This window comes from Pipistrellus kuhlii, unplaced genomic scaffold (genome assembly GCF_014108245.1).
Source record: "Pipistrellus kuhlii isolate mPipKuh1 unplaced genomic scaffold, mPipKuh1.p scaffold_m20_p_11, whole genome shotgun sequence".
Lineage (NCBI taxonomy): Eukaryota > Metazoa > Chordata > Mammalia > Chiroptera > Vespertilionidae > Pipistrellus > Pipistrellus kuhlii.
The window spans coordinates 30,770,629-30,795,591 of NW_023425416.1; the positions used below are offsets into that span (position 1 = coordinate 30,770,629).

A 24,963-nucleotide genomic window follows, 5' to 3' on the forward strand; every position below is an offset into this window, starting at 1 on the left:
CTGAGAAAAGGGCCACTGGGCAGGAAGGGCATCTCTACAGCAGTCCCCTGCGGCAATGGCCCAAAGATTTTTAAGTTAATTATCTACATTTCAAGTTGTCCTCTTCTTTCCATAATTCTGAAATACGACCATGGGTTGACAAAAAAATAGATAAGTAGCCAGACAGACACAAAGATATTTATAACAGCCAGTAAGTGGCAAATTTGGGATTTAAAATTCAGGCCAACTTGCCTATCCAGTGTTGCTCAGGGGTTGAGATTCAACCCGTGAACCAGGAGGTCACAGTTCGATTCCCCATCAGGATACATGCCCCAGTTTCGGGCTCGGTCCCCCAGTGAAGGGCCTGCAGGGGGCAGCAGATCAATCGTTCTCTCTCATCATTGATGTTTCTATCTCTCTCTCCCTTTCCCTTCCTCTCTGAAATCAATTTTAAAAATATTTTTTTATTAATTCAGGCAATTTGTCTCCCAGGTACACATACTTTACTGCTATGTTTTCTCTGGTGGTTGTTTTCTTTTTAATTGCGTATACAATAGGAGGTCTCCTAACTAACCTCCTCTTACGTGGCACCCAAGATCATTGACATGCTCCTTCCCTCTGTAACACATGAGCAATAGTCCCACAATGCTCTGAGTGCCTTGCCCCTGGAAGCTCCCAGCTGAACATCACACAGTTCTGCTTTGCTTCGTGGAAGAATAAGCCTACTAAGAGCAATGTGGGTTTGTCCCTACCCTGTTTATGGCAGTTTTGTTATTATAATTACACAACAAATCAAATATTGTGCAAATCAATAGGATATGAGTATGAATAAAAGGTTTACTGCAACTATGAAAACCAGGTTACCTGCTTAGAAAGCCAATAAAGGCCAGTTGTTATCAGAGAAACTGTTGGTACACTGGATAGCACCATAAAAGATGGGATTTCTGAGATCATAAAAATCAATAAGTATTTCTGTGCTCAGATTGCTTCAAAAGTAGCTCAGTTATCTTCCCCACTTTAAAGAAAATGGAAACTATAGAAAATACACTATTGGGTGATTGATGAAGAAAACATTCAGAATTCCAATCAGCAGGGCTCATATTCAAAGAAGCGATGGCCCTACATGAAAGATTGGGAAATGGATCTTCATTTATTTTTTTTAACTTAAAAGTTTACATTTCAAAAATGTCTGCATCCTTTTAGAAATAATTTCCTGCTGCATGTGACTTAAGATTTGGTCAATCCACTGTAAATATACATATAGTTTCATCTAACTGTTAAAATGGATGAGGGGTAAGATAGAAAGAGGGAGGAGTTGCTGAAACCTGTTTAGCTCAGTGGATAGAGCGTCGGCCTGCTGACTGAAGGGTCCCAGGTTCAATTCCGGTAAATTAGAACATGTACCTTGGTTGTGAGCACATCCCCAGTAGGAGGTGTGCAAGAGGCAGGTGATCAATGTTTCTCTCTCATTGATGTTTCTAACTCTCTATCCCCCTCTCTTCCTCTCTGTAAAAAATCAAATATATATATATATATATATATATATATATATTTTTTTTTTTTTTTTTTTTTTAAAGAAAGAGGGAGGGGTGTTCACTATTTACTTCACATTCTTCTGCACTGTTGAGAATCAAGATAAACTCATTTTAACTTTATAAGTTTTGTGTTTCGGTGTTTTAATAAATTGACTCCAAAATCTTTTCTTGAATGGGATGAGAGTTTGGGGTGAGGGACAGGAGAGGAAATGAGTGGATGCATAGAGCAAGCAGAGTAAAAATGATTATATATATATATAAATTTGGAAAAGGTCCTCCTACCTTCTGGCTCAGCATAGCCCATTTCAGTAATGGAAACTCTTTTGCCCACCGTCTCAGGGCAGAGTTTATTTTTAATCTTGCTTCCCACAATGGAGAGTTGCAAAAAGGATTCCAGGGGGATGACGTGCTTCCAAGGGGGATATGATGCTATCTTCTCCAGGTCCTCGCTCATGGAGGCAAGCTGGGTGCCCACTGCATAGAGGGTGACCCCCGCCCTGCGCAGGAGAGAAGCTGGTCTGGACACATTGTCTTGGGAGAAGCCCTCCGTGAGGACCACAGCTATCTGCTGCACGCCTTGCTGGGACCGGCTGCCCTTCTCGGGGATGAAAACCTCCTTCCTTAGGAAATCCAAAGCAGCACCAGTCTTGGTCCTTCCTCTCTGTTCCCGGTAAGTTAATCTGTCCAAATGCTCCAAGATTTTGGCTGGAGTCTGAAATGTATCCAGTGAAAACTCAAGTCGTGGCTTGTCGCCGTAAAAGACCAAGCCAATCCTCACATCGTAAAGAATGCTTAGAGATCTGACGGTAGTCTTCAAGAAATTGACAACTTGTTGGAAATTCGATTGCCTAGCCCGACTAAATTCCTCAATGAGGAATACTAAGTCAGCAGGGATGGCGGTGGGACATGCTATGAACAAAAACAAAAAGAAGGGCTTTAGGCACCAGAACAGATTAAGAAAGACAACATTCATTTTGTATATAAAAGTCATGCTATATTTTATATACCACGAATCTGTGTGCCAGTAGCTCACCAGTAGCTAGCTCTTTGCCACCCTCCAGTAGCTCTCAGCCCACTGCCCCGCCCTCTTGTAGCTCCCTCCATCCTCCCCACCGCGCCCCCTTCCATAGCTTGCTGCCCTGCCCCCTCCTGTAGTTCTCTGCTGCCTGCTTGTAGCTCGCTGCCCCACCCTCCTGCTGATGAATGATCCAGTCGTTACACAGTTGATCATTACACTTCATGGTATAATGACCATTTGTATATTATCTCTTTATTATATAGGATAATACTTATATATTTATCTTTATATACTGTAATATTTAGTATTAAAATTGTAATAGTATGTTCTATTTCTACTTCATATATTGTCCATAGGAACTTATCAGTTCTTTATTAGCTCTATTTGGGTTTTCCTCTTCTCGTCTCACTTATGTTTGTCTTTTCTGCCTATAAAATTCCTTCAAGTTGTAGGTGTTGAGAGACCTAGGCAGAGCTATGATAATTCAGAGAAAGTGGGGGTTGATTGCTTCTGGTTGTGGGGATACACTAGAAGTCACACCCAGCTTTTAGCTGTGGGGGTGCTCCACAAAGAAGTAACTTAAGAACGGAAGGATGAAGAATTCCAGGCTGACGGAACAGTGTATCCAGGGCAGAGACAGAGGTGAGAAAACATGGGACATATACAGCAAATGGTAGTTAGTTCAGCTTGGCTAGTGATTAGAATGATAAATAAAAATAAATAAATAAAAAGACTCAGTGGTTCTCAACCAACAGTGGTGCCCATTCCCAGGAAACATTTAGAAATATATAGTGGTATTTGGGATTGTCATAAGATTCAGGGGTGCTACTGGCAGGAACCAGGGATGTTAAACCTCTAGCGAGCCTGGCCGGTGTGGCTCAATGGTTATGCGGCAACCTATGAACCAGGTGGTTTAATTCCCAGTCAGGTACATGCTTGAGTGCAGGCTTAATCCTCAGTGTGGGGAATGCAGAAGGCAGCTAATCAATGATTCTTTCTCATCATTGATGTTTCTATCTCTCCCTCTCATGTACTCTCCCTGGAATCAATAAAAATATATATTTTTTAAATAAAACCTCTAGCAATGCAAAGGACAGTCCTACATTATTAATTGTCCCACCCAAAATGCCTATAGCATCTCCCTTAAGCATTTTGAATGCCAGCCTAAGGAAGGACTGTATTTAATCTCTGATGAGAAGCCTGAATGCTCCTGGGAAAGGTATATGGTAACCTGGATTATATTATAGTACAAAAATATTTACTCCCTAATTCCCACTTCCATGGTGGAAATATACGTTTTCTATCAATGGACAATGGCATGGCATGTGACTTGTTTTGGCCAATGGAATGTTAGTAGATGATGAGGCAGAGGTCTCAAAAGTGCTTACGTAATTGCATTTTCTCTCTTAAACCTTTAAAGTTATCATGGGAAGAATATGCCTAGAACAGCAGTTGGCAAACAGTGGCTCGCGAGCCACATGTGGCTCTTTGGCTCCTTGAGAGCGTGGCTTTTCCACAAAATACCACACGTGGGTGCACATGTATAGTGCAATTGAAACTTTGTGGCCTATGCACAGAAGTCAGTTTTCTGCTTTCAAAAGAAATTTCAATCGTTGTACTGTTGATATTTGGCTCTGTTGACTAATTAGTTTGCCAACCACTGGCCTTGACTAGCCTAATGATCGCGGGAGGAAGAAGGGAGAAAGCTAAGGAGCAGAGTCAAATGGAGACCAGCCAACCCTCAGCCAAATCCCAAATCTGAGAATAAACTAAGGCAAGATTAGCAAAGACATTTAATTGAACTCAAAGAAGATCTGATCCCTGGCACATCTGTGAAAACAAATACTGCTTTTCAATCTCTGCCTTTTGGGATGACTTGTTATGTAGCATCCATCATTGTGACTATAGTTAACTAATAAGGTTTGTGCCTGAGGCAGCTCCAGGCTCTCTCCTCTTTCCCATCTACCAGTGCCAGTGCCCAGTGCTGAGGAATCCAGGGTATCCCCCCTCTCTGCCCTTTCCCCAGACTTTCCTGTTATGCTGAGACTTCCCCGTAGCTCACTTACCTAAAGGTCAAACCTTACCTACTGTAGTGTCCTCCTGGGCCTGTATCCTGGGCCCAGGCTGCCCCCTCCCTTGGATCATCGTATTCACATCTTGTATCGCCTGTCTCACTCCATCTTGTCCTCGAATCTCATAGACAAAGGGTGGGGTCTCCATCCCTTCCAGATCTCCTCTGTTGAAGTCCTGTACGCCCACAGTCATGACCTTCACACCTTTCTCCCTCAATGTCTGTGCGGCCTCCCACACTTCATCCTCCGATTTGCCTGAGGTAATGACCACTGCATACTGGGGGACGCCCTGGAGAAACCGGCTTCCCGCCGCCTCCTGGAAGAAGGTCTGGTGAAGGTATCGCAGAGCTTTGCCTGTCCTCCGGGAGCCTCCCCGGACAGCAAAGTGCTTATGGATGTGAGCAGTCATCTCATCCTGGCTCTGGTAGGTATTGAGCAAAAACTCCGTGTGACCTTGACCACCATACTGAGCCAGCCCAATCTGGTACTTGTTCCTGCCAACATCTAGCATCTTGACCGCTTTGGAGATGAAATTTCGCATCCACTCGAAACTGGCCTGTGATGTGTTCTGTGAGGTGTCAGCAAGAAAGACCACATCTGCATAGGTCTGGGTGAATTCTGGAAAAGGAGAGAGGGGGGGGGGAGGGGAAGGCACAGAAGAGAAAGTCAATCAAATCAAGGTATCCTGGAAATGGAATACAAGGATGATTTTGTGAGGGAGGAGTACATAAGAGGAAGAAGTACTCTATATATGTAACACTGTACATATTGTACTTCCACCTCCTCCACATGAGACTGTCACGAGGCTCTCTCCCTCTTAGACTCCTGCTGCCTGTGTTGTCTGCTCCATAAGACTAAAGTATCTGTCAATTATTCTTTTTCCACCAGTGGAGGAGACAAGGGAAGTTAACATATACTGAGCAGTTACTTTGTGCTAGAGATTTTTATGTACTCTATCTGCGTCAATCCTCAAAAATCATCCTGCTGATAGGTATTATTATCTTCATTGTTCAGATAGGAAAACTAATGTGAAGTGTAACTGCTTGTCCATGCTCACATAACTAAAAAGTAGCAAAGATAGTATTAAAACAAACAAACGGGGGGGGGGGGGGAGCGGGAAACACATGTCTTTTGGCCTGGCCAGTGTGGCTAAATGGTTGAGCAACAACCCATGCACCAATAGGTCCCTGGTTTAATTCCGGGTCAGGGCACATGCCTAGATTGCGGTTGTGGGCTTGAATCCCAGTGGGAAGCATGCAGGAAGCAGCCGATCAATGTGGTGGTGTTGTTGTTGTTGTTGTTGTTGTTGTTGTTTTCTCTCTCTCCCTTCCTCTCTCTCTCTGAACATCAATTTTAAAAGAAAACATTTTTTAAATAATTTTAAACATATCTCTGGACTTCAAAATCCATGCTATGTCCTGTTATCAACATGGGTGTTCTTTCCTACACATGAGAACTTCCTTCATCCCTCACTCCCAGCTCAGATGTTCCTTCATTCAGGAAGTGTCCCCAGGTTCTCCAGGGATGGCGGACAGCTCCTTCTCCTACCTCCCACTCTGCTCAGTGCATCCTGGCTCATATTGTCCATAGGCCATCCTGATTGGAACGTGAGGTTTGACCCAGCTTCTTACCTTTTTTTGTACCCTCCACTGCTGAGCACAGTGACTGAAGAATGCCTCCTGAGACATCTTGCAGGATGTTGAAGTTTTCCGTGTTAAAGAGAAACTTCTCAAATGGCTCACTGGCCATTTTCTGCAACTCCTGGACATCCTGGACGTTGATGCCTACCACATACACTACAACGCCGTCTTCTTTCAACCTGTCAGCTGCCTCCTGGACTTCGTCATTTGACTCCCCGTCTGTCACCAGGATAACTACCTGAGGAACCGAGTCCTTGGCCCGGCTGCCAGCTGCCTCAGTCAGATAGTTGGTCCTGATAAACTCCAGGGCGGCCCCTGTGTTGGTACCTCCTGTACGGTAGGGCAGATTCTGGATATGCTCCAGGACCACACTCTTCAGAGGGTACTGGTTCAGCTGAAAGGCTGGGTAGATGTTGTCGTTATACTGAGCGAGGCCCACTCGGACCTGGTCACTGCTGATGTCAAGTCCCAAGACGACAGAGTGAAGGAAGTTCTTCACTTTCTGAAAGTTCTGGGGTCCGATGCTGGTTGAGCTGTCTACTAGAAAGACAATATCTGCCAGGACCGCTTCTTTGCAAGCTGCAACAGAGAGGACAAAAGGAATAGGGTCTGTGGACCTTCACTCAAAATGCTTAGAACCCATGGAGCCAAATGGTATACAGAAAGGGAGAGCAATGCCAAGCAACCTATGCTCAGTGGTCCTCAGACACCCCAAATGATGCTGTGCTCAGAAAAGCAACAACATCCCCTGAGCCTTACCTTCACTCCACTCTGTCATTTTCTCTTTTTAAAAATATATTTTTATTGATTTTTTTTTTTTTTTTTACAAAGAAGAGAGAGGGATAGAGAGTTAGAAATATCGATGAGAGAGAAACATCAATCAGCTGCCTCTTGCACACCCCCTACTGGGGATGTGCCCACAACCAAGGTACATGCCCTTGACAGGAATCAAACCTGAGACCTTTCAGTCCGCAGTCAGACGCTCTATCCACTGAGCCAAACTGGTCTCGGCCACTCTGTCATTTTTTGAGGCTTCTGGCAAGCTCAGCTGATACCTCAAACCTTGAAATCCACTTGGACAATCCTTAACTCTCATTAAGAGAAAAATACTTCTATAAATGTAGCAGCATGCCGAGAAGGGGACTGTTCTCTCTCAGTGGGAACAAATTTCATTTCTAGGAATTTGCTGACACCAACAGGTCAGAAAGCTGGAATGTATCCCAGGTTCTAGGATTCATTTCATTGTCACTGTACCACTTAGCAGCCCTGTGGCGTGTTATCACTCACCTCTATGACCCTCAATTCTCTCTCTACAGCACTGAACTATTTCCTCCAGCCCTCACAATCTCATGGGATTGTTTTGAAGATGAAATAAGATAATCTACTGCAGCAGATAAGATCAGTGTTCTGCCCTGGTCCTTTCAGATCCCTTTTTACTATTTCTATACACTGTTCTTCAGAGGACTTTTCAGGTGCCGGAGCAACTTTGCCTACAAAGTCTAGCTCCTTGCCTTGGGTCAAGACAATCCTGAGTTCTCCTTGTAGAATCAGGCTAAAACTACTCTCAGTGGAACTTCTACCTCAGATCAATCCCGTCCTTTCTTTCCTCTACTTCTCTGTCCTACATCCTTACCAACCTGCTTTGGGAACTTTTCCATGACAAATAATGTTTATCCAAGTCCTTGCCTTAGGCTCTGTTCCGTATGAACACAATCTCAGACCCCTTTCTATTGAAGTGGATCTGCTCTGAAAGACTTGAGATCAAGTCCTAGCTCTGACATCAGTTATGTAACCTTGGCTTCAGTTTCCTCACATGAAAAATGCAAATAAATAATCCTGATTGTCTTATGTAACTATGTAAAAATAAATACTAATTGCCCTGTGTATCTAACAAAACAAAAAAATCATTATGTATCTATGTACCAGTCCGATGGGCAATGCAAACAAGTTTTGAAAACTACCTAGTCTCTGAAACCGGTTTGGCTCAGTGGATAGAGCGTTGGTCTGCACACTGAAAGGTCTCAGGTTCGATTCCAGTCAAGGGCATGTACCTTGGTTGTGGGCACATCCCTAGTAGGGGGTGTGTAGGAGGCAGCTGGTCGATGTTTCTCTCTCATCAGTGTTTCTAACTCTATCCCTCTCCCTTCCTCTCTGTGGAAAATCAACAATATATATATATATATTTTTTTTTTTAAAGAAAGAAAGAAAACTACCTAGTTCCAAGCAAACTAGTTATTATTATGTGTGTAGAACCTCTTTGTGCGCCTGGAAGTCCTATGCAAAAGTAAGACACACAACTTAGCTGTCCAAGAGCAATATTATTTCCACCCACCTGTGGCATCAAATGGTTCAAACGTTTTAGCACTCCTTCCAATTCACCCACCCTTATCTAAAAATATCACAAAAAAGAATAAGTAATGAAGGCTCTATCCTATTGTGGGTTTTGATGGAACCCACAAGTGATCTTCTCTTTCTCTGTTCGAAGTCGGTGCTTTCTTATAGAGTTTAGCAATTAATTTATAAAGAATGTTCACCAGTTAATGCCCCATCAGCACCAATAGAAGTTCAAAGATGATGACAAGTGTCTCACCACAGGTAATGACTGAAATGCGTATGGGCATCTATGATGGGCTAAGCACTATGATAAGCCCTTTACCTGCATAACTTTAATTATTTCAACAACTCTCTGAGGCAGATACTATCATCCTAGAAAGAAAATTTATAGATTCAGAGAAATAGAGTAACATGTTCAAGATGACACATTCAGAAAGTGGAGAATCGGGATTTGAACCCAGATTTTTCTTTCCCCTAAATGTGTCCTCTTAACCAGAACATTACAACACACTCACTGCAAAATAAGCCAGCTTCCTGGCAGTAAAATAAGCCATCCTCCTTTTGGAGAGAGGGAGTCTATGCCCCTCTCCCTTCTTTGCCCCCCATCCAGGCACTGTGGGAAAATTAATCTAGGAATAATAATACCACAGGAACAAATATTTCTTTAATCAAAAATGGACTTACAGTGGTGGGTGTAAAGGGCATGGGGTGGGGTGGGGAATCAGGTGGAAGGGAGCTATGAGGGGGTGGAGAAGAGAGGAACACCTCTAATAATCTGAAAAATAAAGATTTATTTTTAAAAATGGACTTTTATTACATGTCTATATAGAACCATAAAGCCCACAGAATTAAAAGAGAGAGAGAGAGAGAGAGAGAGAGAGAGAGAGAGAGAGAGAGAGAGAGAGAGAGAGAGAGAGAGTTGATAAGTTTATGTCCATGATTGTAGAAGAGCCTAGAGTACAGATGGCTTAGCAAATTTTTAATATTAAAAATCAAATATGCACAACTATGGAAAGTAAGGGCAGTGCACGGGATGAGTAAAAGATGAAGCCTTGAGTTCTGTGGCTTCTCGATCAGGACTAAGAAGGGAAAGGCCTTAGTACCTGGAGAGACGTGGTCGACAGGTTGAGCTGCCTTGACCAGAGTGTCACAGAGATCCTTCCGCAGCTTAGGGGTGAGTCTGCCCAGGGCAGAGAAGTTGGGAATGAAAGAGGCAAACTTCTCCGGGGGACTGCTGGCGATCTCCATGAGCTCAGCCCTCAGGGCACCTCTGCTGCCAACGGCATAGAGCAGGATGCCTGCCCGCCTCAAGGCCGCCACGGGCTCCCGCACAGGGTCCTCAGAGGGGCGGCTGCTGAGCAGCACGGCCACCTGCGGCACCCCCTGGCCCGCCCGGCTCCCTGCTGCCTCCTGGAAGAGGTGATCCAGGAGGAACTGCAGCGCCAGGCCCATCCTGGTGCCCCCAGGGCCCCCGGGCTTTAACTGAAACCTCTGGATGTGCCTCAGCACGTCGGTTTTGCTGGGGTAGGTGGAAAGCTGGAACTCGGCATGGGGCGCATCGCCGTACTGGGCCAGCGCCACGCGGATGGTCTCTCTGCTGACGTTGAGGCCATTCACCGTGGAGTACAAGAAGTTCCGCACTTGGCGGGCATACTGGGGGTCGATGCTTGTGTCCACGAGAAACACGACATCCCCCACAGAGGCCTGGCTGCAGACTGGGGAAGAGAGTCAAGTTGAGATAAAAACATTACAAAATTAGAGGCCTGGTGCATAAAATTCGTGCATGGGGGGGGAGGGGGGGGGTGTCCCTTAGCCCAGCCTGCACCCTCTCCAATCTGGGACACCTCGAGGGATGTCCGACTGCCCATTTAGGGCAGTCGAACATCCCTCTCACAATCCAGGACTGCTGGCTCCCAACTGCTCGACTGCCTGCCTTCCTGATTGCCCCTAACTGATTCTGCCTGCCAGCCTGATCATCCCCTAACCACTACCCTGCCAGCCAGATTGATGTCTAACTGCTCCCCTGCCAGCCTGTTTGCCCCCAACTTCCCTCTTCTGCCAGCCTGGTCATCCCTAACTGCCTCCCCTTCAGGCTTGATTGCCCCCAACTGCCCTCTCTTGCAGGCCTGGTCCTTCCCAATTGCCCTCCCCTGCTGGCCATCTTGTGCTGGCCATTTGTGTCCACATGGGGGCAGGATCTTTGACCACATGGGAGCAGCCATCTTGTGTGTTGAAGTGATGGTCAATCTGCATGTTACTCTTTTATTAGATAGGAGGATTGGCAGCTATTGGCTGTAAATCCATCTCTCCCAAATTTACAATCCACGGGTGGGCCTGCATAGCTCTTTGGTGATAGCTAATACGCACATGCGGCCTAAGCACATGATCATCTTTGCTTTCTCATGGCCATCATCGACCCTTGTTCACCTGCCACATTCTGTTCCATTCTACAGACATTTGACCCCACAATTAGATCCTTAACCATCGCCTTCCATTCATCCCTTAAACTTAATAAAGGAAAACAGGGAAATAAAAGAAACTGTGACTCTGTTCACAGGTGAGGGGAGTCAGAGCTGAAGGGGAAATTTGGAGAGCCTTGTGTCCCTTTTCCAACAAATAACAGTCAGTGTGATTATATATGAATATTTAAAACTCAATATTATCTCAGCGGGGCTTCAGACACTCAAGTATTCCTCTCTAGATGAGACTTTCATCTTGAAAAGTCCCAACAATCTGTTAAAATGACTGCAAAAATTTCAGAGGTGTCACTAGCATTTGGTGAAGTTCTCCATCTTGTGATGACAATTAGTCCTGGGAATAGCTCTGCCAAAGGAGACAAAGCAAAATACAGAATCACTAGACTAGGCTCACGTTTACAAAAGCCTTTTAGAGCCTCGTAATTCATTCAAAAGTATAATATTTTTTAATATCTTTCTTTTTTGTCATTTGAAATTAAGCTCTGAAGGAGCTCATTAAAAGCTTCCAGATTCTAAGTTCTTTTTAAAAATCCAATTCCCTTTTATTTATTAAGAAGGTCCTGAAATATTTTTTCTTAAGATTGTCACTACCACTGGGTTCCTGGCAAGGTCATCATTTTGGTTTAAGAATCTGATGTATTACCAATTCTCTGTGAGTTGATGAAGCCAAAGCTAGATGCAAGAAAGATGATCACCCAAAATGTCTTCCAAGTCTCCATTCTAGATATGTCCTAGAGAGGAAAAGAAACCTCATAATTAATATTGTCATTGTGCACTTAAAATGGATGCATCATATTGTATGTTAATTATATGTCAATAAAGTTGATTTTCTTTTTTTCTTTTTTTTTTGAGTTTTTTAAGTTGATATTTTTTAAAAGCCTAACTGTCTTTCCTTAGATGAAAGCTTTATAAAAATAAAGAAAGACATTTACACAGTGGAATACTAAGAAAGGAAATACCAAAAAAAAAAAAAAAAAAAAAAAAGCCATAAAGAAAAAGGAAATCTTACCTACCTTTTGCAACAGCATGGATGGACCTGGAGATTATTATGCTAAGTGAAATAAGCGAGTCAGAGAAAGATAAATACCATACAATCTCACTTATATGTGGACTCTAATGAACAAAATAAACCAATGAACAAAATAGGTCAGAGGAATAGATACATGAAACAGACTGACAGCTGTCAGAAGGGAGGGGGCTGCAGGACGGATGAAAGAATGTAAAGCAAAAACATCCTAATATATAAAAAGTCAAGGCCATCACTACCAAAACCACCAGACAGACAACTGAACACAGGCTACATGGAGCGACCAGCCTGGCAGGGGGGTTAGTGAGGGACAACCAAATGAATGAACAGCAGGCAGTGTAGGATGACCAGATCAGCAGGGGGGCAGTTGGGGGCGACCTAGATGGCAGAGGGGGGCAGTTAAGGGTGATCAGGCCAGCAGGCAGGTGAGCAGTTAGAAGCCAGCAGTCCCAGATTGTGAGAGGGATGTCTGACTGCCACAAGGGATCCCAGATTGGAGAGGGTGCAAGCTGGGCTGAGGGGACCGCCCTCTCCAACCCCGTGCATGAATTTCATGCACCGGGACTCTAGAGTGTGTGTGTGTGTGTGTGTGTGTGTGTGTGTGTGGTCAGTGGAGGTGACAAAGAGGGGATGGGGATGGAAAGAGACTCTGCTTGGGGTGATGGGTGCATGATGCAGAGTGCAGATGATGTTTTATTTATTTGTATACTTGAAAACTCTATGATTTTTTTCAAACCAATGTCACCCCACTAAACTCAATTAAAATAAAAGACAAAAATATAAAAATAAAGAAGGACATATTGTCACACTGTTTCAAGGAAAATGGTCCTGCTGACCCAGCTGGGAAAGAATCTTGTAAATACCGAATGTATACCTCAGACCTACTTCCCTATTAAAAGTTGTCCAGATATGACTATAAAAGGAGAAAGCATATAGGGTCTGGATAGAACTTGTTTCCCACGGTGACTTTATTTGCTAGAACATAAACATTTCTGGATGATCTTGCTGGTATTTTTATACAAGCACTGGATGGCCTGATAAACATTTGTGGCATGAAGAAATATTCAAATCTCTCAGGAGCACATCTGCCTGATAAAATCAGGCTAGCTTCAAAATACTTCACATCTTCCCAGAAGAAGCAGAACATCAGACTTCCCTGTCCTAAACTTGGAGGCAGTTCCAAAGGCCCCCATGGAAATCATCCACTCCTAATTCCATGTCTATTTTTTTATTCTAAGAAAGTCCATGGGTTAAAAATGAGAACAAGCCCTGACTGGTTTGGCTCAGTGGATAGAGTGTCGGCCTGCAGACTGTAACTTGGTTGTGGGCACATCCCCAGTAGGGGGTGTGCAGGAGACAGCTGATTGATGTTTTTCTCTCATTGATGTTTCTAGCTCTCTATCCCTCTCCCTTCCTCTCTGTAAAAAAAAAATCAATAAAATATTTTTCTAAGTATTCCCGTTCATTTGAAACCCATAATCTAAAGAAATAGAGGAACACTGATACTTTGCATTGTGTATTAATAGTTACTTTGTTTTGTGTGTTTTGATTTATATTTTTATTTAATTCATGTGGTTTTCACTTTTAATTGATTGCTGTTTGTAAACGGCTATGCTCATATCTCCATGTGCCTTACCTCAAACCTGGGACTGGCCAGCAGTGCAAATCTTACTCTGCTCATTTCATTGATGGAAATAATCAGATCCCAAAGGTAAGTAGCATCCCAGAGCTATATAGGCATGCACTGTCAGGTTCTGTCCCTGGCAACCTGACTCCAGGTCCGGGGTGCATGGCTGGACCTCAAAACATCTGCTTCAAACCCTTCAGTGAAAATCTGTTAAGTCCAGACTGTCATTAACTTCCCTGTGTCCACTTCATGTAAAATGGAGACCTGTGAGCAATGTACCCTGGGGTAAGAGTATGAACTCAAGACTTTAGTTCCTTTATCCACCAACCAGGTCTTCAAAGAACAGTTTTATGTCTAAGACACTATAGTTGGTGCTCCAGAGAATGGAATTACAAACTTTGCTTTGTGTTTACAGAACTGAACAGCCTATTTGGGGAAAGAAATTTTACATACCAGAAATGATAAGAAATTCAGTAAACTTTAAGGATCATTCTTTAAACTTACCACAGAATTTGAGCAAGAATCTCAGTATCTAAGTCACTTTTAAATCTTGGGCCTTTTAAGCAGCATATTGTATGAAATGATGTCATGATACTCAGAAATACCCATCCACCCAACATTTGAGATCTTTTCAGAATGTGTAGGTGTAGTCACCCTGCTTCCCTGAGGACACATTTCTACTGTGAAGGCTTAATTTACTCCTTAAGAGTGACTCACAGATACACATCTATTTTTATTCCACGCCAACAGAAAATACTGGGAGAAGTCAGGACTTCAAAGGGAGCCCACAGGCCTTGATTCTGTTTCAGCTTGAACAGAATCTGTGCTCTGTGTGGATTTCAGCAAGCCAGTTCACCTCTCAAGGTTGATGTGATGATTCAGAGAGCTAATTTGAGACACCTACTCCATCATCCACTATATTACAATCATTCCCCAAGGAATTGGTCCAGTGATTTTCCAAAACATATGTGATACAATTGGATATTTCTGTCCCTCAGTTTCTACATTAACTTCCCATTAGTGCCTTCTCCAGGAAGCATAGAAGTAATTTAAGGAAAGATACTTTAAGATTATAAATCTCTTATTCCCCAATGAATTTTCATCTAAATTCAAGTAAATGGACCCAGCTGGTTTGGCTCAGTGGATAGAGTGAAGGGTCCCAGGTTCGATTCCAGTCAAGGGCACATGCCTGGGTTGCAGGCTCGAACCCCAGTAGGGGGTGTGCAGAAGGCAGCCAATCAATGATACTCTCTCATCATTGATGTTTCTATCTCTCTCTTCCTCTCCCTTTCTTTCTGAAATCAATAAAAAATGTAATAAATAAATATGCAAGTAAATGAATGCATGAATCTTAAAGAACAGACTATCCTAATGGGTTAAGGACAGTACGGAAGGAAAGAGCTTGAGAGTTTGACAGTGCCAGAAAGAATGATCCAACATAAATTCATACATTATTATTATTATTATTACAATAAACTGCTATATTTTTGAGTGCTCACTATCTTTAATATAATTCATTTAATTTTAAGTGTATGTGATATAATTTTAAACTGTCTGTATTTAACAACTGGCTTGCAGAGTTTCTAAAAATTTATTGTCAGCTTTCACAGGCCTGTTAAGGAATTAACAGGCTCCACATACCACTGTGAACTTCAACTTTTTTAAGTCTTGGGTTAATAAAGTTAGATGAACTATAAAATTAGAGTATCTACATTTTAATATTACATTATGACCTAGTTATTAGCATAATGCAATAAGTCATTAAAAAATTAGAAGTCTTTTTAGTTGTAAATAAAGCACCAGAGCTGTGTATGGAAATCTAGTGGGAAAGTCAAACGCTTATAAACATGTACAGCTGTTCATACGTGCGTGCTATATCAACAAAGAGAAATTTGTCTGTATGTTAGGGATTTACTATCTATATTATATATACTATTCCATGAAGATGTTTATTGAATTTAAGCTGCTGAAGGGGGTTTGCAGTTGAACATGTAGGGCCCATCATGGAGGCAAAAAACAAAGCCATTAAATGAAATGAGATTAGGTGGAGATAGCATCAGATAACAATTCTTTCTGGAAATAATTCTCATAGGTTTGAAGTAAAGAAAGATTTCTCTCAAAGTTTGCTGTTTAAACAGTTAACTCATTAAGACAATTTATTTTTTTAAGATTCATTTGTTCAATTAAAATAATTACTTTGCACCTACCATAGTAATAATTAATTCAGGAATGAGTCATTAAGAGATGCTAAAACAGTATTTTTACACAATCTCAAAGTATACCCTCACAAATTACTTATAAATAAAGAGAACAAAAAGTGTCTACAATGGACAAACATGGTGGACATGACTTAACCAAAGTGATCAAAATTAATATCTATATATATATATAAAGCTAATATACAAAGTGTCACCTCAGGAGTTCGTCCCAGAGACTAGGAGTTTGATCACTTGCTATGACATGTGCTGACCACCAGGGGGGGGGGGTGTAGAATGAAGAAAGGCCCCAGCAGGCAGCCAGAAGGCCCTGAATGCCAGCAGGCCTAGGGACCCTACCCATACATGAATTTCGTGCATCAGGCCTCTAGTCAATAATAATAGGATAAACCAACATCAAGTACCTCCTGATGTTATTACACATGAGAGAACTCAACATCACACTGACTTATATGGTAGCCCTCCTCAAGATCCATGACCTAAATCTAATAATGAGGAAACCGTCATTTAAATGAAAACTTGGGGACAGTCTAAAAAAGCAACTGGCCTGTGCCTCCCAAAAGTAGTAATATCATGAAAGACTATGAAAAGCTGGAGAACCAACTGAGATGAAAACAGTCTAAAGAGATATGATAGCTGCCCTGGATGGTGTTAGTCAATGGTTAAAGCAGAGGACTAAAGGGTCTCAGGTCTCTCTCTCTCTCTTTTCCCCTCCTTCCCTCCATCTTATCCCCTTTTTCCCTTCCACTATCTCTGAAAGAGCAATGAAAACAATATCCTCAGGAGAGAATTAACAAAACAAAACAAAAAGACCAATTTAATTTAAAAAGAGATATGGTAGCTAAAGATAATACATGATCTTGAATTGAAAAAAAAAAAAAAAAAATGCTATAAGAACATTAAGTGAGACAATAGGTAAAGTTTTAATGTGGACTGAAAATTATATAATAATTCTATTTTAATGTTAAATTTCCTGCTGCAGAGGTGGGAGAGGCTCCCACCATCACTGCTATGCTGGCCAGCCATGAATTGGCTTCTGGCTAAGCGACACTCCCCCTGTGGAAGCACACTGACCATCAAGGGACAGCTCCTGAGTTGAGCATCTACCCCCTGGTGACCAGTGCACTTCTTCACAACCAGTCCTTCCTAATTGTTCCACTATTAGGGTCAATTTGCATATTACCCATGTATTATACAGGATTAGCAGTGCTGTATATACCAATCTCCTTCAGCACTTCTGTTCTCTCTCTGTGGACCTCTTAACCATGAAATTAAAGATTCCATCTCTAATGTCCTATGATGGTGGTTCTCAAGCTTGAGCATTGCATCAGAATCACTTAGAGGACCAGTTAAAAGCCAGCTTCCTGTACCCCACCTCCAGAGTTCCTGTACAATAAGTCTGGGATGGGGCGTGAAAATTCCATGCTGAGCTGGTCCAAGGGACCACACTTTGAAAACCATTCTTCCATGCATTTAGCATGCAATGATTTCTGCCCATTGATCTTCAACAGCAACTCTAGCTCCACATGGAGAAAATCAAGTGTTTATTATTAAGTAGGTGGAGAAAGGGAAGAAATGATCAATTAAAAAATCTTTTCTTTATGATTAAATGACTGAGAGATAAACAGAAGCTGCAATATATTTGGATGAAAGGCCCAATGCAAATATGCAAAATTAATAAAACACATTTTTATTTAATTTCCAATTATACTTTACTTTGAAATCTGAACCTATGTTCTTTATCTATCTGTCTCATATTTTAAGCACCCATAGATTTGGCTTTCCTATAAGACAGACTTACAGCTGGGCAACAGGAAACCCCAGGAGGCAAACAATTGGGGGAACGTAAACAGAGTTTTTGTATACAATACGTTAAAAACCACACAGCATGTCTGACAGTTAAGACAAACTAAAGGTTAGCCTTAACCTTTTGCATAAATATTAGCATTTGCTTTCTGTGCCCATTCACAAATCTTGTGGCTGCTTGAATTATATATACACAACTTTTTGCAAAATATTTGAGGGAGGCTGTGTCAAACATTTCAATGACAATTAATGTGTCATTAGGCTCCAAAAGAAAAATATAACAAGATGCAGAGTCTTGGAGCATTCCTCCAGGGAGGGGTAGAGATGACAATGCCACAGTTCAGCAAAGCAGTAAGTGGGTGCTGATGGCATGATACTCCCATCAGCTATGGTAATTACAAGATCCACACATAGTTAATTTATGACGTGCTTAAAATTTTGAAACTGAACCAAACCTCAGCTGTTGGGCATTTTTTTAACTATTCTAGGCCCTCTTCGTATCCTGATTCATCTAGTTTCCTATAAATCCTGATTCAAACATCTGTGATGTCATTTGCCATATTGCATTGTCATTGCCTGCCTAATTGTTTATCTTTCTCACTGGGCTGTGAACTCATAGAAGGTGGAGACTGGTCTGAGAAATCATTATAGTGTTGGTTACATTGAAGCCAATTAATAAACATTTTTTTCTTTTTTTTAATATATTTTATTGATTTTTTACAGAGAGGAAGGGAGAGGGATAAAAAGTCAGAAACATCGATGAGAGAGAAACATCAATCAGCTGCCAGTTGTACATCTCCCACTAGGGATGTGCCCACAACCAAGATACATGCTCTTGACCAGAATCAAATCTGGGACCCTTGAGTCTGCAGTCCGACACTCTATTCACTAAGCCAAATCGGTTTTGGCAAAACATTTTCTTTTATTAACATTACTAGAGGCCTGGTGCATGAAATTCTGCCAGCCTGGTCACCCCCAATTGCCCCCCCCCACTGGCCTAGTTGCCCCTCACTGCCCCACCTGCTAGCTTAATTGCCCCCAACTGCTCCCTCTGTCAGCTTGGTTGCCCCTAACTGCACCCCCTGCTGGCCTTGTGGCCCCTCCACCCCTCCCCCTCCCCCTGCCAGCCTGCTCACCCCATGCAGCCTGCTATTCAGTCATTTGATTGTCCCTCACTAACCCAACTTCCGGCCTAGTCGCCCCATGCAACATTCTTGTTCAGTCATTTGGTCATCCCTCATTAACCCCTCTGCTGGCCTGATCATAGGCAGCCATCTTGTGAGGGTGTGAGGGTTAATTTGCATATTGTCTCTTTATTATATAGGATGTACATAGTTGAGCAAAGTGCTGAATGATTTAATCAATAAAAATATTTACTCAAACTCAACTTATGTGTTGCTTATAAACTCCATCACCCCAGCATCTCATGAGTTGGGTCTTGCCAGGGAATTGGGAATAACTACCCTGTTTTTCTGAGGCATTTCATTGGGGAAGGATGCCAACAATCCACTAGCAGATCAGTGCCTCTCTCCAAAGGCGCCATGGGTCAGGGCATTCTGTCACTCCTTACTTCCTGCCACCAGGAAATCTAGAAAGAGCAAGTCTTGATAGTGAATAAGGGCAAGATCTGTATGATCTAGTCTGGTATCACATACATGGCCCTTTATTTCTATGTCCCTTAAGAAGAAGGTTGCTCCAGACACCGAGAGAGAGTGTAGTGTGGAACAGTAAAATTTGCACAGAACCTGACTTTGCATTTTTTTGTCCAAGTGTTATCTCTGCCACATTCTTATTATGGGACTTCTTGGAAGTCTCTTAAACTCTCTAAGCCTCAGCTCTGGCAGCATCAAATAGAGGCAATGATACCTTGCCATCACCACTTGACAGGATGGTATGAGCTAATGGGGGAGGAAGGACTTTGTAAAAAGCCATAAAACATAAGAGGTTACCATTACCTTTGTCAAGTGATATTCTACGGGACAAAGTCCCCAAAATTCCATCCTTTCTCATTGACAGAACCAAGCTTCAGCAGTTTTTATTCCAAGAGAAATGCTTTGCTTGAATCAAAGGGCTGAGATGACATTTTTTGCTTCCTATGTCTAGGCTATAACCACACTGTGATGAAAGTGAGATTTTGGGTTATAACAGATTTTTATAGAAGTGAGAGAAAACTCCCTAAATCAAAGAACTAGGGTACCTGGTGTGACACCAAGCTGGTGGCAGTGTGGTCACTTGGATGACACATGCTCTTTGAAACTAGCTGCCTATGTTCTGTGAGCTGAATCTTTCACTTTGGTCTCCAGGACTTTAGCTTAAAATAAAGTGCCATTGAGCTATTCTTTGTATTATTTTATCTTAAATAGTGCTTAAGAAATTTTAAAAAATATATTGAAAAAGTACCCATTCAATGTATCAACTGGCCCTCAGAAAGATAAAGATATTCCTTTATTGTCCTGACCAGTTTGGCTCAGTAGATAGAGCATTGACCTGTGGACTAAAGAGTCCCAGGTTCAATTCTGGTCAAGGTCATGTACTTTGGTTGTGCGCACATCCCCGGTGGGGAGTGTACAAGAGGCAACTAATTGATGTTTCTCTCTCATCGATATTTCTAACTCTCTATCCTTCTCCCTACTCTTGGTAAAAAATCAATAAAATATATATTTTTTTTAATTTTTTTAAAAAAAGGATGAACTCTACTCCTTGGCCCCAATACACGTGCACATGTGCACACACACCCACACATACACACACACCTGGCAGGCTCCTTTCAAAACCTAGCTCAGATGTTACCTCCTCAACCCAAGCCTGATGGCAAATTGCTTTCTGTTCTGTTCTTCTTGAACCTTTGTGCACTTATTTCAATGAATAACCAGCCTTTGGTAAGACTGTGTCTTCATCACTTGTATATGCTCAGCACCTAGAACAGTTCCCTTCTTTGCTAAAAAAAAAAAAAAAAAAAAAAAAACACACACACACAAAACAAAAAACCTCCCTCCTTTCATTTCAATTCATATCAAATGCAACCTTTGCATAGCACAAACCCAAATCCATTAACTCCTCTCTCACATATACCTCCTACATGTTTAACCTGCCAGGAAATCCTGTTGGCTCTCCATGAAAGCTGTATGTCCAGAAATTGATCCTCTCCCACAACTTGTGTTGAGCCCCCATCCCCTCTATTGCTTCTAACCTTTCTCCCATAAGTCTAGTCTCAATATATATACAGGGAAATCCTTTTAAAAACTACATCACCTCTGCTCAGAGCCTTTCAAAGACTTCCTGCTTTGCTCAAAGTAAAAAGACAGAGAAGATTATAAGGCCCTGTGTGATCTGGCCCACAGTTTTCTGACTCATCTCTCACTCTTCTCATTAAACGCTTGATCACGTTGGCCCACTGGATTTTCTTCAAAGAGCCAGTCACATTCCCTGATAGGGTCTTTGCGTATGCTTTTCCTCCGTCTCTAACACTCTTTCCCACACATCTCCACAGATGCATGGTTAATTCCCTCACCTCCCTCAAGTCTGCTCTAGTGTCATCTTCACAGTTAGTCCACCCTAGCCATTCTACTTAAAATTCTACCCACCTTTGTTCTCCCAGTACACACAATCCCCCTAGTCTGCTCTGCTTTTTCTCTTTTCTCATAGTTCTTATCACCTCCTAACATGCTACAGTATATAATATCCATCATAGTTTTTATTATCTGTTGTTATAGTCCCACCTTTAGATAGAAGCACTATGAGAATTTTTTTTTGTTTCCATGATGTATCCCCAGGGCATTGGTGCTGGACAAATATCTGTTTCTTAAATTCATTTGCTAAAAAAATATAAATAAATTCCACCTTGGCCGGTGGTTAAGAGCATCAGCCTGCACATACCAAAGGGTCATGGGTTCTATTCCCACTCAAGAGCATGTACCTGGTTGCAAGTTTGATCCCCGGTCCCAGTCGGGGCCAGGCAAGGGGGAAAGAGGGAATAAATGACTTCTTGTTTTTAAGATAGAATGTTCTATACAAAGATTTAGAGACACTCTTGGGAAGATTGGTGCCCTATGCCATTACTTTTTGATAAATGAAGGACTTAAAGCCAATTGGGGTTGCTTTGACATTTTAATTAGTTATATTTTTATTCATCTGTGTTAAAAATATAATCACAGCAATAGTATAAATCTAAACGTTTGGCAAGTTTGTAGAATGGGTAAAACCATATCATGGGCGTAGTATTGGAAGATTCTTGGTTTAAGATCTCTGAGAAATCTAAAGTGAAGCCAGTCTGTGCCTGCAACCCACGCCCAGGGGGCAGGGGAGGGGTGTGATCAGAAGGGTGAATCTTCTAAAACTCACTGCCACAAAAATTCACTTAGATAGTGAGTTGCTCAAACATAAGACCCAAGATTAGGTTGGAATGTTTGAGCAAAACAATTTTCTGTATGATCTTTTTTAAACTGATAAGAACAGATACTACACTTGATCTTAGCCAAAAGGCAGAGAAGCGATATGTATGATCTTTTTTAAAGGAGTTACCATGTTTTTAGATTCTGAATATTTCAGGCCAAAACATCAGGAAGATAACATCTATCACTTCACTTTCTAGTGACTCTGTAACATACATACTTTTTGTTGCTGCAAAAATCTAGACATGGCTTTATTACTCTTACTCAGTGTCAAGATAAACACATCCTTAGATCTTTCAAAGCCCATTCCCATGAGTCAGAATCTACCAGACAGAACTACGTGATGGTGGACTACTTTCAAAAGCCTGTGGGTTACCCACTCAAGGAATGAGATTTTAAAAAAGGACTCTCCTGTATTTGGTATTCCCTGAGCTCATTTCTTTATTTCTGCAGATCAATACAAAAAAATACCAAAAGGGGATAGATTTTTCTCCTATAGATCATGTGGAATAATTATCAGCCAAAAATTTTTTCCCTTTCACCCCACAGAAGTCATCTTTAATAGGCATCACCATCCCTATGTTTGTTCAGTGAATTTGAGTATAGAAATATCAGCCCCCATTATCTAGAAATTGCATACAAAAATATAAAACTGATCAATTTCATCTTAACTTTTCTTGCAGTTCTTTACAAAATAATCATTTCCTTGAGTCTAGCAAATTATGTGCATGCTGAAGTATTTAGGGAGAAGTGTACTGATGTATAGAATTTACTTTAAAATGCATGAAATAAGATGAATTAAGTGAATAGAGGGATAGATATGTGAAAGCAATTATATTAAAATGTTAATGGTGAATCTAAGTGTTAAGTATTCTCTGAATTCTTTCAATTTTGTTGTATGTTTGAAATGTTTCATTAAAAATGGGAATAATTATTTAACTTATCCATTAAAATTATGTCTGGTTGTCAAATGGAAAGGAAAATAATGGTGGTCAAATTGTATGAATCCTGGCAAATTAAAAGGGTGAAAACTTTTATTTCTACCTAAAGAGTGCCCGTATTGGCCCTGAGAATGCTTTAAGAGAGTCATTTTTACCTAAGTTTTATCTCTCTTCTAAGTCTGTCCACTCATTAGGTATCTAGTGTTTTCTTCTTCCTTTGGCCTTCCATTCTAACACTAATCTTCATTCTTGAAGTCTCCCAACGATTTGCATCAGTGAAATAATTCATGCAACACGTGTGAGTCCCTCAAGTCAGTTTATCTTTTCCACATAGAAGATAAATTCTGGAAGCAATCTCATGATATCTTACATCTTCCTGCTCAATAAAAGCTAGAGAACTGCAGGTCTCTTTTTGTCATAGTTTTCATTTACAGCTTCCTCTCTCTGTGTATATCTAACATATTCTTTGGATTATTTTCTCTGCATCTTTCTCCCTGACTCAATGGTTTTCCACCCCTTTGCTAGTCAACATCTTTCTTTCGGTCTTTATCTCCTTCTCCTCTGTCTATATGTCTCTGTCTCTGTCTCTGTCTCTCTCTCTCTGCTTAGAAATGAAAAAGAACAGTGTATTTGCAAAAATAAATGGAAACAAACTACAGTCCCCAATTAAAAACTATCCCCGGGAAAAGGCATTTCTTCCTACCTGAAAAAGCCTCCGGAGCTGGTCCTTTCAATTTCTCCTTCTTGCCTTCATCCCTCAGGAAGCTGTTCCAGCCTAGAGTACAGGAAGGCTCAAGGATACACATCAGCGTTTCCCGTATTTAATACTCTCCCGGGGGGAAGAGGGGGAGCAGGAGGAGGAGCAAGGACTGTGTTTATGGTGAGTAACACATTGCTTGTGCTTATATATGCTTTATTGCCATTAAATAAAAATGGTCCTTCTCGCTGTAAGCACTGATCTTGAAAATGAATTCAAAATCTTACCAGGGAGAGCATTCTCATAATAATAATAATAATAATAATAATAATAATAATAATTTAAACTAGCCTTTTTCAAATTTAATTAAAATTTCCTAGAATTAAAGTTGACCCTAACTATCCCTATTTTAATGATTTAGTCTCCACCTAAAGTCTCTAGACTAGGGGTGTCGAACTCAATCAGAGAAGGGGCCAAAATCTAAAATCCAGCCTAAATCGTGGGCCGAATGGTTTACTGAACAGTCATAAACTGTCATTGTGATGGAAACGCAGCGGAGTGCAGTGATGACAGCGCGGTGCGGGCCACATTGCAAGGCCTGGCGGGACGGATTTGGCCCACGGGCCTTGTGTTTGACACGTGCTCTAGACTATAAGTTCACTGAGAGCAGGGACTGTGTACCATTCAGCTTTGTGTCATTCATATCTCCTAGGTATCCCTTAGCAAAGAGTCTTGCACATATTAGGTCTAAAAACATCATATATAATTGATGTTTGTATGGATGTGTAGACAGATGGATGGAGGGAGGGAGGGATAAATTAATACACTGAACAGGCACTCCAGGCCGAGTAAGGCTCAAGTGCCTGTATTCTCCTTGGATGCTCTAAACCAGCTCACACCAACCAGGTTAGGGATCAGGATGTACTTAAAGGAAATACATAAGTAATTGCATGTGCGTAAATAGGAGTTAGGGTAAGAATTAAGCTACTATAACAAGAGACCTAACAATAATATGGCTTAAAGAACAATGAAGGTCATTTCCCTCTCACCCAATTGAGTCCAAGTAGGGTATTCTAAGTCAGAGAGAGGCTTTCCTCCACACAGTTATTCAGGCACCCAGGCTAGTATTCAATGTGTCATCTGAGGTTCCTGCAAGTACCACCAGGGTAGCCAGTGGGAAGGGAGAAAGAGCCAAACCTAGAG

General features: G+C 41.7%; 1 protein-coding gene and 1 non-coding gene across 2 annotated transcripts in view; both read right to left on the reverse strand.

Moving 5' to 3' along the window:
* The window catches only part of LOC118715360 (collagen alpha-4(VI) chain), a 94,413-nt gene extending 70,548 nt beyond the window's left edge, over nucleotides 1-23,865 (reverse strand). The window contains exons 1-6 of the mRNA XM_036431515.2: nucleotides 23,767-23,865; nucleotides 11,699-11,786; nucleotides 9,682-10,293; nucleotides 6,236-6,823; nucleotides 4,617-5,222; nucleotides 1,797-2,423 (exon numbers count right to left, since the gene is read on the reverse strand). Coding sequence (XP_036287408.1) covers nucleotides 1,797-2,423; nucleotides 4,617-5,222; nucleotides 6,236-6,823; nucleotides 9,682-10,293; nucleotides 11,699-11,774 — 2,509 coding nt within the window. The 5' untranslated portion in view covers nucleotides 11,775-11,786; nucleotides 23,767-23,865. The remainder of the gene's footprint in view (nucleotides 1-1,796; nucleotides 2,424-4,616; nucleotides 5,223-6,235; nucleotides 6,824-9,681; nucleotides 10,294-11,698; nucleotides 11,787-23,766) is intronic.
* Nucleotides 22,039-22,225, reverse strand: LOC118715823. Its single transcript, XR_004986975.1, has one exon. It is a non-coding gene; the product is annotated as a U2 spliceosomal RNA (small nuclear RNA).
* Nucleotides 23,866-24,963: the final 1,098 nt, after the last annotated feature.